Genomic DNA, 14031 nt, shown 5'->3' with positions numbered 1-14031 from the left:
CATGGCCCCATACAAAGTTCCTGAATTTCATTTGGATCCGACTTCCGGTTCCGGAAATATAGGGAGATATGCACCAAAAATGTGGAAATATTGCATTAAAAAGTTAAAAAAATGTCACTCACTTTTCTCGGATATGGCTAAACCGATTTTCACAAACTTAGATTCGAATTAAACTACAGAGGGATATGCACCAAAATTGTGAAAATAATGTCACTCACTTTTCTCGGAGATGACTAAATCAATTTTCACAAACTTACATTCAAATGAAAGGTCTCATGCCCCCGTCCAAAGCTCCTGAATTTCATTTGGATCCGACTTCCTGGTCCGGAATTATAGGTTGATATGCACCAAAAATGTGGAAATAATGCATTAACAATGTGAAGAAACTCGTCACTCACTTTTGTCGGAGATGGCTAAATAGATTTTCACAAACTTAGATTCAAATAAAAGGTTTTATGGTTCCAGAGTTACAGGGTGATATGCACCGAAACTGTGAAAATAATTTCATTCATTTTTCATTACCGAATTTCACAAATTTATATTCAATTGAAACGTCTAATGGTCCCATACAAAATTCCTGAATTTCATTTGGATTCGACTTTCGCTTCCGGAATTACAGGGTGATATGCATCAAATATGTGAAAATAATATCATTCACTTTTCTAGGAAATGGCTGAACCGATTTTGACTCACTTAGATTCAAATGAAAGGTCCTAAGATACCATAAGAATATTCCAATTTTCATTCGGCTTAAACCCCTGCTTCTGGAGGTAGAGTGCTTAGTGTAAAAATGTCAGTTTCAAGAATCAAGCTACCTCTTTATATTTGCTAGTTAATTTTTCTAGTTTGCCGACCATGAGAATCTGATAATTAGATAATCCCATAAAAGATCTGCTAAATTTTATTCAAGTTCGACTACCGGTACATTTATTTTCCAAAATTCAAATCTTCATAGAGAATCGTTATTAAATTTGTAGGTCATATTAGTGTATGGTTGAATAAACCAAATGTTGAATGAAACTTATGCCGATATCCAGCTTTTGGTTGCGGAAGTACCAACATAATAATCAAATGTAATAGGGTTACAGTTATTTTGGCCACTTCATATATTTTGGCCCGCCTATAACTTTATGGATTTAATCGATGTTAAGTAACCCATGTTGCATCAGTTTGAAGTTAATCACATTAAATTACCTATTGCGGAAGGGTTTTTCGAAGATATTACAACATTTGGTGGATATTTTTACAAAGTGGGCAAAAATAAAATTAATCCTAAAGTGAACCAAAATACCTCTGTTACCCTAAAATGTAGCTCACCTCACTTTCTCAAATATGATTGAATAGTTTTTCACTAACTTAAATTCAAATGTAGTATATGAATGTAGCAGTATTATACAAAAGTAACTACTAAAACAATTTTCTAAAGTTTTTCAAATTGTGGTATTTCGGGGAATTTCTGCTGTAATATACAGGAAACAATGAAAATGAGAAAGGCGTCATTACACCATTAAAACAGGTTTTTTAAACAACAAAACAAAATATTTGTTATTAATTTATGGGTTAGCATATTTCAATGATTTTTTCGATTTTATCTGTTCCACTAACTGTTTTGTTATTTCAAACTGGTCTAATTTTTCGGTGTGTAGCAGATGAAAATATAGCGACATGCCTGTGCGACACGACTTATTATCGAACGCTTATCATTCTACTTACGATTATAATTTGAAATTTGATGCGACAATATAAAAAAATGACGCTAATGACCAAGAAAAACGTGGTTCTACGTGGTTTATTTAAATAAACGATATAAAGCATATTTTCTACGATCCAAAAACGCTCAGATAATGACAGATTTTTTTTTATATCGTTTATTTATACCCGGCTTTAACCAAGTTGCGGTCGTTCGCCGGGTAATGACAGATTTTATATTTACGTCTGTTGTCTTGATACGAAATTTGAAAGGGAAGTGAAAAAGGGTAAAGTGGGGAGAGATGCTGCACTTTTCTTCAAATTAAAATAAAATGAACAGGAAGTAACGGACCATTACTGTGAACATTTTTAGAAGTACTACAAACATCACTTATCAATCCAATATATTTATTCGGTGGAAAATCAATAATTATCCTAATAAATTATAAACAACAAAACATATTTTTTCTGGGAGAGATGTCGCTTTGCAGGGTGGGATGTACCTTGTGAATTAATTCGAGGTGAGTAAGGCAAAAGGGAAGTACTCGGTCTGGATTAAAAAAACCTGTTTTAATCCACCTAGTGGTGTAATGATGCCTTTCTAAAATATAATATTAAAGTATTCTATTCAAAATTCTGGAATATATGACCACTACTTCCAGTGCTTCCGGAACCGGAGACCGGGAACCAGGATTGTCGGGATCGGTTTGTTTAGTTGCCTACTGATGATAGCTATCGATTTGTGTAGTTTTGAGACCAGTTTAGAATTTTTTTTACGGTTTTTTGTTTTGCTGGTTTTAGTGACGGTGTACAATATTAAACACACTTTACCCTGTCACTCCGGAACCGGAAGTCGGATACGGATGACATTCAGGAATTCCGTATGGGACTGTGAGACCTTTCATTTGAATCTAAGTTGGCTAAAATCGGTCATACCATCGCTGAGAAAAGTGAGTGAGATCCATTTTGGAATATATAACCACTATTTCCGGTACTTCCGGAACCGGAGACGGGAAATCAGGATAGCCGCAATCAATTTTTTTAGTTGTCTACTGATAATGGCTATCGATTTGTGTAGTTTAGAGACAATGTTAGAAATTTTTTACGTGTTTTGTATCGGCGGTTTAAGTGACAATATTGAACACACTTTACTCTGTAACTCCGGAACCATTGTTTATCTACAAGAATCAGTTCATTATATGTCAGTTTTGTGAACAACCTGCTCTCTATGGTAAACCTTGCACTGAACTGTGAAAAGTACACTTTCAACGAAATACAAGGAGAACCGTTTAGCAACGGTATCTAGTGCTTCTGTTTCAAAAATGATTTCAGTATCAAACCAGCTAGGAACTGCAACAAATGTACAACAAGACGCATTTTCAGCAACTAGCAACGAGCACAAGGCTGCAAAAAACAGTGAGAAGAAAACGGAAAGCACTCCCGAAAATTCGTTTGACAACAACAACACCGACGATGCGGCAATGGATGATAAGACGAGCCACGAGCAAAGTGCTCCCCAATCCTCGCTGGATGAAAATGGAATGTTCTTTCTCAGAAAAAGGATGACAATGACAAAATTTCAACCTAATCGGCTACGTATAGCTTGCAGGCAAATAGGTCTGAATAACAATTATTAAATAAAATAATATATTAAATTCTCAGATCCTTTCATACGCGGGAATTCTAAGCTCTGTATTAATTTCTAAACAAATATTTCGGCCAGCAATGCTTCATGTAGCACCAACTGGGTCAAGTTGTTGTCCCATCTGAAAGTAAACGCTTTAAAGAACTCAAAATGAAATTCTGAAAATGATCTTGAAGCGTCCTCCCTGCTATAAATATGTTGAACAGTCTTAAATTTGAAATAGTTGAATATGTTGCAAAGACATAAATTTTAACAGTATAACAATGAGCAGTGAACATTAGAACATACATTTATTTAGCGCCCGCATAAACGAATACCATGAATTTACTATATTAGATATCGTCAAACGATCATAAGTTTGGTTTGGATGATACATTGATCATCACATATAGTAGACTCCTCTAATGGTACTTTTAATGCTTCTATGTGGCACTAACAGTTCAGTATACTACATAGCAAATATAAGGATTAATCTAAGATCAATCATGCAAGAGGAAGAGAACCTTCTTTGTTTTAAACAAACCGATTTTTTCGCGTCTTGGGGGGCATGACGGTTATAATAATCGACGACGGAGTAATCGTAGTATACCCGATTGTTTTTCTTCGTGGCCCTAATATTGTTCCACTTTCGTCGCTACTCACACCTTTTTTATTGATTTTCCTCTTTCGTCCTTATTAAATAGCAAGGCCGTGTGTAGAATAGTGTAAACGTGAAATTCAACCTATAGCATCCGTTTTGGTAGAGCAAATTGTCATGTTGTAAGGTGTTGGAGCTTGTATAGTTTTCAACTTTTTTCTTTATGTTTATTTATTTTTGTTTATTTATTTCGTCAAGCAAATGTAGACTACATATAAATTGTTTACAATGTTCACTTACATACTACACATTATTTCTACGACAAAGCTTAGATTTGATTTGATTTTTTGACATAGTAAGGTCAAGATGTTCGCAGTATTGATTGTAATGGCGCATTATTCGATTGACTGGACTGTATTTTGCATAATTTGTTCTAGCTTGTTTTTCTAAAAATAATTTCCTGGAACGTAGTTGGCGGCTAGGTATATAAAAATTTAATTGCGATAATAATGGAGCTGATTGAATGCGTTGAGAAATAATGTCGCTGATAAAATAAAGCATTGCAAAGTCGCGGCGTTCTTTAAGTGTTTGTATATTGATAAGCATGCAGCGTGCTTCATATGATGGTAGAGGAAATGCTGTCCAGTTTAATTTACGAAGTGCATATAAAAGAAATTGTTTTTGAATAGATTCGATGCGTTCTTCGTGAATAATATTGTATGGATTCCATACTAGGCTGCAATATTCCAAAATAGGTCTGACATATGTAGTGTATAATAATTTAATTGTGTATGGATCCTGAAAGTTATGACTGAAGCGTTTAATAAAGCCCAGCATGCTATTAGCTTTATTGATTATGGTATTGTAGTGTTCCACAAAAGTGAGCTTGGAGTCTAAGATTACGCCTAAATCTCTTACAATTTTACATTTTTCTACAAGTTGATTTCCTAGATGTATGTTTATAGGTATAGTTTCATTTTTCCTACTGAAAGTTATTGAGTTACATTTTTTTACATTGAGTTGGAGTAGACTTTTGCAGCACCAAATGTGGAATAGATTGATTTCGTTCTGGAATATTACAGCGTCGTTGATATTTTTAATTTCCATGAAGAGTTTCATGTCGTCTGCATATATAAGCACTTTCAGATTTTTTAGTATGAAGGAAATGTCGTTTATATGTAAAATGAAAAGGAGAGGCCCTAAGTGAGAACCCTGAGGTACGCCAGAAGTTACATTAATTGGTTCAGACAGTATGTTTTGGAAGCGGACTACCTGTACACGATTCGTTAAGTATGATTTGAGCCATTCAAGAAGAGTATGTTTTATGCCATATTTTTGTAGTTTGTGTAGAAGTAAAGGTATGTCAATACGGTCGAAGGCTTTGCTAAAGTCAGTGTAAAGAGTTTCTACGTAGTTGCCAGCGTCCATTGCATTCAGTGTGAATGTCATAAATTCTAAGAGATTTGTTGTAGTTGAGCGGCCTTTAAAAAAGCCATGTTGTTTGTTTGTTATTACATTTTTAAGTTGATGAAAAAGTTTTTCGTTTACAATTTTTTCAAATAATTTTGGAATGCATGAGATAATTGCTATTCCACGGTAGTTCCGAATGTTAGATTTTGCACCAGATTTAAATATTGGTACAAGAAAGGAAGATTTCCATGCTTTAGGGAAAGTACATTTATTAAGTGATAAGTTAAAAAGTAGTTGTAGTGGTAGTGTAAGTTCTTCAGCAAGATTTTTTAAAAATATTGGTGGTATGCTGTCAGGTCCAGGCCCTTTTGAGGCGTCTAAGTTTTTCAGTGCTGTCGAAATATCATGTTCTGATAGATAGTTTACAGAGATAGAGTTGGAAAATGCAGGTATGAAAGAGAAGTATTCACGGTCACGGTCAGTTTCTGAATAAGATGTATATACTTCTTGGAAAAAATTTGCAAAGTGATTGCAGATTTCTGTACTATTTTTCCCTACATGTTCGTCGAGGTGCATTTGAGATGGAAAATTGTTGCTTTTTAGTTTAGTTTTCGTGTAGTTAAAAAAGTTCTTAGGGCAAGTCTTTATTTCGTTTTCAATTTTGCGGTTGTATTCTTCGTGTGCTGTGTTAATGGCTATTTTGAGTTGATTGCATAGATTTAAGTAATTTTGAAGATGGGCGTCACTTTTTTCTTGTTTGTAAGTTTTGTGCGCTTTTTGTTTCCTATTTTTCAAATGTTTTAGTTGTGAATTGAACCATACAGGTAATTTGCTGTTATGATTTTTTCTTCTTCTTTTCATGGGCAAAGTTTCGGATAATATTTTGTTTATAATGTGATAGAATTTGTTTATTTCGACGTCGACATTTCCTTCTGTACTCAGTATGTTCCGCCAATTTATTATACTTAGTCTACACTTGACTTCTTCAAAGTCAATTTTATTGTATTCCGGCACTTCCTCATATTCCAAGTCGTAGGGAAGGGATGCATTGTGTGTAAATAATGAATATTCAATTGCAGTGTGAAATGCTTCATTTTTCCATAATGGCAGGTTTGATGCATTCACACAAAAGTCTTCTGTGCAATTTGTGAAAAGAAGGTCTAAATATGCGTTTTGTTGATTTTTTACGGAGTTTACTTGATGTAGGCCAAAATTAGAAATTTTGTCGAAAAAGTAATGCAATGTTGGGTTTTCTCCTACGACTGGAAGTAAGATTGATTCATTTTCAATGTCAGAAATGAAGTCCGCATTACGTTGATTGAAGTCGCCAAAAATATGAAGCTTTACTTCAGGTTCCATATTCGAAATAATTGTGTCTAAAGATTGAAAGAAAAATTCAAAAGAGAATTTGTTCGCATTTTCGGGTGGGAAGTAGACAGAGCAGTAAATATGTTCTTCTCCCAATATTGAGACTTTGGCCCATACATGCTCAAATTCTTTATATTTAGGAGTAATAATTTCTTCAGAAGTAAAGCAAGAGTTTATGGCTATGAGGACTCCACCTCCAGATTTTTTCTGACAGAGAGATAAATTTCGGTCGTGCCGGAATACGTTAAAATTATTTCCAAATACTTCTTCGCTTCTAACACTTTCATCCCAGCTGCTTTCAGTTCCAAGGATTACGTCGAAAGAGGAGGTTATTAAATTTTGATGAATTTCTTTCATTTTGGCCGGGCTTTTCATGCGGTTGAAATTTTGGCAATAGACCAAAATTTCAGTCACATTTTGTCTATGAAGCGAAGAAGTTTTTGAGAATTCTGGAATACTTACATTACTAATTTCGGTGTCTATTCCTTCGTCAAAGGGCGTCGTTATTTCCGAAAATTCGGCCTTGTAAAATTGTGTTCGGCTTCCCGGATTAGTTGGAGTCGGCGGATGTGTTCACTTGTCAAAAATTTCCCATAAGAGTCCAGGTCGGCCTGCGCTTCCTTAGGTTCCATTCCATATTCCTGATGCACTTCGATGAAGATTCGTAGGAGGTGGTCAGGTGTTGTTGGAAGGCCTTCTGATGCTAATAGCATTTTTATACTAGTTGGTGTCATACCCTCGATGCATACTGTAGGTTGTTGATTTTTCATGTATGACAAATACAGACGGACGACGTGCATTATTTTCGGGTCACGAAGTCTTGCTTTCAAGAAGCGTTCGTCGCCATTTGCAGATTGTGAAGTAAGACGTACAATGGGAGGACGCATTGGATCAATTTCGAATTGGCTGTCTGTATTCATGTCCTGTGATATTGCAGACGTATTTATGTTCTGTGATATTGCAGATGTGGGTGGGGCAGCTTTGATGTCATTACTTCCTAAGACCGGAGTAGTGTTGTTTTGAATACTTCTTGTTCCTTTGTAAGGGTTGATTGTTTCACCTTTTTGAAAATTTATGAATTTTGAGGCAATATCTGCACCTGGATTCCCGGAGAATTGAACCCGTGCAGCTGCTAGTAAGTCTTTGTCCAAGGGTAAGGTATATTGTAATGACACATTATTGTTATTGTTGTGGCAGGTATTGTTACTGTTAGTGTTCAAGTTGCTGTTGTAGTGCACATTATTGTCGTTGTTGTTGTTGTTGCTGCTGTTGTTGTTGTTGTTGTTGCTGCTGCTGCTGTTGTTGTTGCTGTTGTTGTTGTTGTTGTCGTGTTTGCTGTTGTTGGTGTAGTTGTTGTTTTTACTGCGTATACTGTAATTTGTATTATTTTGTTGTTTCCGCTTCCGTTGTTTTCGTCTGAGGTTTGCTTTTTCTGCTTGTTTTTCTTGCAGCCGTCGAGTGCGCTGTTTTTTATCATACACACTCCAGTCTCGTTTCCAGATTTTTTTACTTCCAATGAAGCGCCAGCCACTGTCGCATGTTTGATTTTCCTTCTCCTTGAGTTCTTCAGCTAGAGACTTAGATTTGGTATTTTGGTCTTTGGTTCCGATACTGGAGATTGAAGTCGATATTGCTTTGACTTCATCTCTCAATTCTTCCAGAATAGTGTTAGGTATTATTGCAGGGACTTCAGATTTGGTAGGTCGTAAGAATTTTTCTTCAAGGCGAAGAAGCCGTTCGCTCATTTCCTGGATGTGCTGGTCATTTACTTTACTAAAATCGCTAACGTTTTTTATGGCACTGTGTAACGAGGCCTCGAATGACTGCATGCGCTGACCTACTTTACCGCAAATGTTGTGGTCGTTTCTGCTGATACTGGACAATGACTGCTTCACGTCGATGAGCAAGCGCTCGACACTGTCGAATATTTCCAGGTAATGGGTTTTCATGTCTGCAGTGGTCCGGTGATACGTTTCCGTTTGATTTTTTGTGTACTTAAGAAGTTGCTCCTGTTGATGAAGTAGCTTTAGAGTTTCAGCTCCTGTCCTTATTAAATGTTGACAGTCGGCACACACTGGTACCATAAATGCCAGAATAAAATTTTCTTGATGCCGCTGCACGCCGATGCAGGCTGAATGGTACGATTTTTCACAGAATTCGCATTTCCAAAGGAAGCGATCGTCAATATTAACACACGATTTTACACCGCACTTCATTATTCTAGATAGAATTTGTCCGAAAGGCTATAAAAAAAAGCCCGCGCGCGACGTAGACTACGCGTCAAAAAATAAATAAATATAAATTACTTGCGGAGCGCTCGAAAAAGCGAACCGCGCCCGATGACTGTTCGAGGCGAAAAAAACTTTAATTAGAAGCGTTCAAATTAAAACATTTAAAAGTGACGATAGCTTTTAAATGTTGACATGGTAAAAGTCTATTCGCATTATGCCGGGACGGCCGATCACCAAGAAAAACTCGGTGAGAAATATCGGTGGCAACCAAATGGATTTTATGCCGGATCCGGCATTCCAATTCAATCCCGGAATGCGAATACACTTTTACCCTATAATTCCGGAATTGGAAGTCGGATCCGGATGAAATTTAGGAATTTCGTATGGATCCACGGGACCTTTTATTTGAACCTAAGTTTGTGGAAATCGGTCAAACCATCACAGAGTAATATGAGTGAGATCCATTTTAGAATATTTGGAATTCAGGAATTCCATATGAGACCACAAGTCAATATCAGTTTAATCGTCTCCGAGAAAACCTAGTGAGATTTAATAATCCACACAAACGAAACCTAAAGCAACAGTAGTGACGACGAATCAACAGAAGAAGGCGCGACCAGTGAACCAGGGCATTATTATGAGGTTTCCCTTTCTCCGAGAAGAAGGATAACGATTAGATAAAGAAATAAATGAATAACGTTGTCAAAGTTAAAACCGAGGTAAAATAGACGCCAACAAAACCATTTCATCATTTTTGGGATCTTCATAACACTTATAACTTCGCTTTTGCTTACGGAAAAAACACAGTTTTAGAAAAACCGCATAAGAAGCGCACTACACTCTACCATTTCTATTTGATTAACTCTGAATGGGTTTAACAAAATAGTGAAGCTATGGCTCAACGCAGCAATTTGGTCTAGAAATTGATTCTTTATGTCTATCGCACCCCGCTCGTGTGGTGGAAAAAATATTTTGAGACAAACATTGTAGATAGTCAAGTTGAATTATATATAATTAACTCATGTTTTCATTGCTTAGAGAGGTTTTTTCTATGTGGTCATTCGCATCTCGGAAACAAAATCTGATGCTGTGAGCGGGGTCCTTCTCATCACGCTATGCTCGTCTGACACTATTATAATTTTGTTTTGTATTTCAATTTCGAACGGGTACCTAACCAGTATGTTGTAGTTGGTTTGGGCCAGTACCTAAATGAAACAGAAGAAAGTCGTTTTGTAACTAGAGTTAACTAGTTTTCTAATGCCATAATTAGTATTAGCGTACAATTGATTATACTTCTTTTAACTCCGATTAGTCTCACGTTTAGTTAGTCGTAGTATGGTACTAGTGATTTGGAATAGAACTGTTGATTTCAAGAACGAAAATATCCAGAAAATGTAACCAGTGTGGCTTCATCCTGATTGTATATAACCGAAGCCGGGGTTGTACATAATGTCTCATAGTGTAAAAACATAGATAGAATGTGAAAAATTTGCTTATAGTTAATTTGTTTATACTGCGATGCCCCACGCCTTTAGTTCTAACACAAAAAAACTTTGTCGTTTCAATAAAAGTATGTCTTTCCGCAGGCAGTTGTAACAAAGCAAAGAAATTGTCTTCATAGCATAACTATAAGCAGAACCTCCTCACCCTCAACACGGGCAAATCATATTAGCGGAAAGGCGTGTCTCCGAAATTCATGATGACGATGAAGTATTTACATTGATTTTTTACTTTGAGAACATAATTTGTTTATGCGTTGGCAAAATGGTAAGCATGGAATTTCATCCATTATAGAAGAAACATTGGGACACATTTTCTAAATATAAGAAATGATAGTTGAGCAACATCCTGACCAATTAAAATACTACAAGGTTATCTGTCTACTTCAGATATGAGCACAGATTCGCGTTACAGGAGCTAATTTTCCATTAGTGTTTACGTGAATTCTATATAAATTGATCTTTTATGTGCGGGTCATTGCATTGAGCTTTGTTTGTGCGCTAAATAGCTGAAATTGTGGTTCGGCTTAAGACATTCTCAAATAGATTTAACAAAACAGTTTTCGTTATACTTTTTGGAACATAACATTCGTTATTTTTTGAATATTCAGGAACACTCTTTTCAACCACCAATAATACGTTTTGGTGAGGATAACAGTAGACCTGCATCATTAACACCGGTACAACCACAATTACTTAGTAACCCTTTTCCTGGTAAACCTGGAGGGCCACAAGTTCAACACGTTCCTGCTAGGCTAACCGTAGCACCAAGACAACAGTTTGTAGCTATAAAATCTCCCCAACATCCTACAAGTCCTCGTGTTTACTACCAACCTGGAGTGAAACAAATAATGAATCATAATGAAGCTGGACCTCAACGACCACCAATTCCATCCATGTCACCGCCGAATATGCGCCCAATGGTTCCTCCAATGAGCCGACCTGGTGCACCTCCAGCTCCTAGACCAGTTGGTCCTCAGGGGTCACCGGCACCTGTCGCTCAATATTCAAGCTCCCCTAACATTAGACCCCAAATGCTGACCTCCCAACCAATTCAACTCGGTATGCAAAGGCCACCGATGATGCAGAACAATATGCGGCAGGGCACACCTACGAGACCGCCAGGAGTAATGCCACAAAACATGAGACCACCAGTTTCACCTCAAAACTCGATCACCGGCAATAACCAATTTATCAGATCTGGAGCACCGCCTATTCGTCAGACTGGGGCTGTCCCTTTACAAATGTCACATATGAACGCCCCTCAAATAAGACCCTCGCCTATTCCCCAACAACTGATAAATAACAGACCTCCTTCGATGCCATTTAGATCTACAATTCAAAACAGTAATATTGGAGAGCAATTAATTTTGGAGCGAAGCTCACCCGAAAACATGAATAAAATTCAGTCAGATACAGTATTAGGACAAATTGACAGTCCTAGAAATAGTTATTTGTCAACAGATGATGACGAGGATGTTGTTATTGGAAAAATCACTTCAATGCCGTCGTCCAGATCTCCGGAAGGACAAACCAGCCCAACTGCGAAAAATGTTGCTTCTGTTCCTTTACACAGAACTGATAGTCAAGCCTCCATTCCATCACGACCACCTTCAGCGCTAGGTAGTCTGAATAGGATACCCGATACGATGCAAAGAAACGCACATTCCCCTGCTCAACCACTACAATCAAGCGAAATAGTATATAAGGAAAAACATACAGTTTCTCCAAACAATCCGCAGAACGGTCTGAGTTCTATCGTGAGGGCTAAAACCTCATCACCGGAACAAATGCCAGATACTGTTGATCTCCAGTCAAAAGGTCGTTCGCAGACAACTAACTTTGCAAGGATTGCTTCACCTACGGAACCACCCGCTTCTTTAGGGAGAACTAAGCCGCCAATGCAAAGCACACCTAGTTCCGAAAGGGTTACCTTTGTTTTACCAGAGGAAACGAATGGCAATGTACCCCGGGAACCTATGAGAAAAACGCCTATTCCACAGAATGTTCTTATGAAACTCGACACGGAATCGCGTGGTCGAAATCCTAATAAGAGTCATCCTGCTATAGACCGGACATATTCACCCAACAATAATAGTAAGGATAAACCTTATTTATTAAATTTATTTTTGGTAGCACATAACAGGTATCGTAACTGCGTTTTAAATTTTGAGAAAAGCGATTACGAAACGTGTTATTCGAGTTCAAATTTTTATGAAGCAATTTTTTTTAGAAACAAGCACTGTTCTCCTTTTGAATTTCTTTGCATTGTAACTTGAAATGTTCAATAATTCCGTTATTTTCGATTACAGAAGGCGATAATGATAGCGGAGTGGACGAGTCGACACAGGAAAAGGTGAGTGTTAAATTCTCGTACTTTCGTTTCAGTTTCAGTCAGACTATAAATTGTATATCTTTCTGAGAATATCCGTTGTGTATCAGTCAGAAAATAACAACATAGTGTAACATAGTACAAATATATTAATAGTGTTTCCTCGCGTTATTGTGCTGATAAGGACCTATAGACTCTGTCATATACAACTCAAGTAAGCATTGAGCATTGAAACAATGCCGTATATATGCTTTATACACCGATACAAAAATTTCTATTAAAGACCTATTAGTTCGAAATGCTACTGTAATGCAGATACAAAACCACAAAAGTCACTAAAGGCGTTCTACGTGTACGGAGGTACATAGGTTCCATACTATGCTGCAGTATTCCATAATTGGCCTGACGTATGTTGTGTATAATAATTTTATTGTGTAAAGGTCCTGAAAATTATGACTAAAACGTTTAATGAAGCCTAACATACTGTTTGCTTTATTGACAATTGTATTATAATGCTCCACGAAAGTAAGTTTTGAGTTTAAAATTACGCCTAGGTCTCTAATAATTTTACATTTTTCTACAGGTTGGTTCCCTAAATATATGTTAATAGTAGGAGACATGATTTTTCTACTAAACGTTACTGAACTACATTTTTTACCGTTTAGTTGGAGTAAGCTTTTATTGCACCAAATGTGGAATACGTTAATTTCATATGGGAATACTTCAGCATCTACAGCATTTTTTATTTTCATAAAGAGCTTCATGTCGTCTGCATATACAAGTACTTTTAGATGTTTGAGTAAGAAGGAAATGTCGTTTACGTACAAGACAAAAAGAAGAGGGCCTAAATGTGAACCTTGGGGAATACCTGAAGTGACATTTATTGATTTGGAGTATGTGTTTTGATAGCGTACAATTTGTTTACGTTTTGAGAGATATGATTCAAGCCATTCTAAAAGTTTTTGTTCAATGCCATATTTTTTTAATTTTGAATAGTAATAATGGTATGTCAATTCTGTCGAAAGCTTTGCTGAAGTCATTATAGAGAGTTTCGACATAATTTCCATTGTCCATAGCTTCCAAAGTGAATGTAATGAATTCCAGTAGATTTGTTGAATGGCTTTGAAAAAGCCATGTTGTTTTGGAGTTATGTAATTTTTTACTTGTTGAAATATTTTCCCATTGATAATTTTTCCAAATAATTTTAGAATGCACGAGATAATGGCAATTCCTCGATAATTACGTATGTCTGATTTTGAGCCTGATTTAAAGACCGGTAC

General features: G+C 36.6%; 1 protein-coding gene across 7 annotated transcripts in view; it reads left to right on the top strand.

The window, feature by feature from the left end:
- Positions 1-14031, top strand: part of LOC131440517 (microtubule-associated protein tau) — a 61163-nt gene that overhangs the window by 28328 nt on the left and 18804 nt on the right. For 6 of the 7 annotated variants that reach the window (XR_009231399.1, XR_009231398.1, XM_058611866.1 and 3 more), the window contains exons 2-3: positions 11031-12516; positions 12732-12775. Coding sequence is in view for 5 of the 7 variants with exons in the window: in XM_058611866.1 (XP_058467849.1) it covers positions 11031-12516; positions 12732-12775 (1530 nt within the window). In the remaining 2 variants the exon portion in view is untranslated. Of the gene's footprint in view, positions 1-10506; positions 10688-11030; positions 12517-12731; positions 12776-14031 lie in introns of all 7 variants that reach the window. The other variant, XM_058611865.1, reaches the window with a different exon arrangement.

This window comes from Malaya genurostris, chromosome 1 (assembly GCF_030247185.1).
Source record: "Malaya genurostris strain Urasoe2022 chromosome 1, Malgen_1.1, whole genome shotgun sequence".
NCBI classification, from domain to species: domain Eukaryota; kingdom Metazoa; phylum Arthropoda; class Insecta; order Diptera; family Culicidae; genus Malaya; species Malaya genurostris.
The sequence above is the reverse complement of the archived record's forward strand: the minus strand, read 5'-3'. Positions and strand labels throughout refer to the sequence as shown.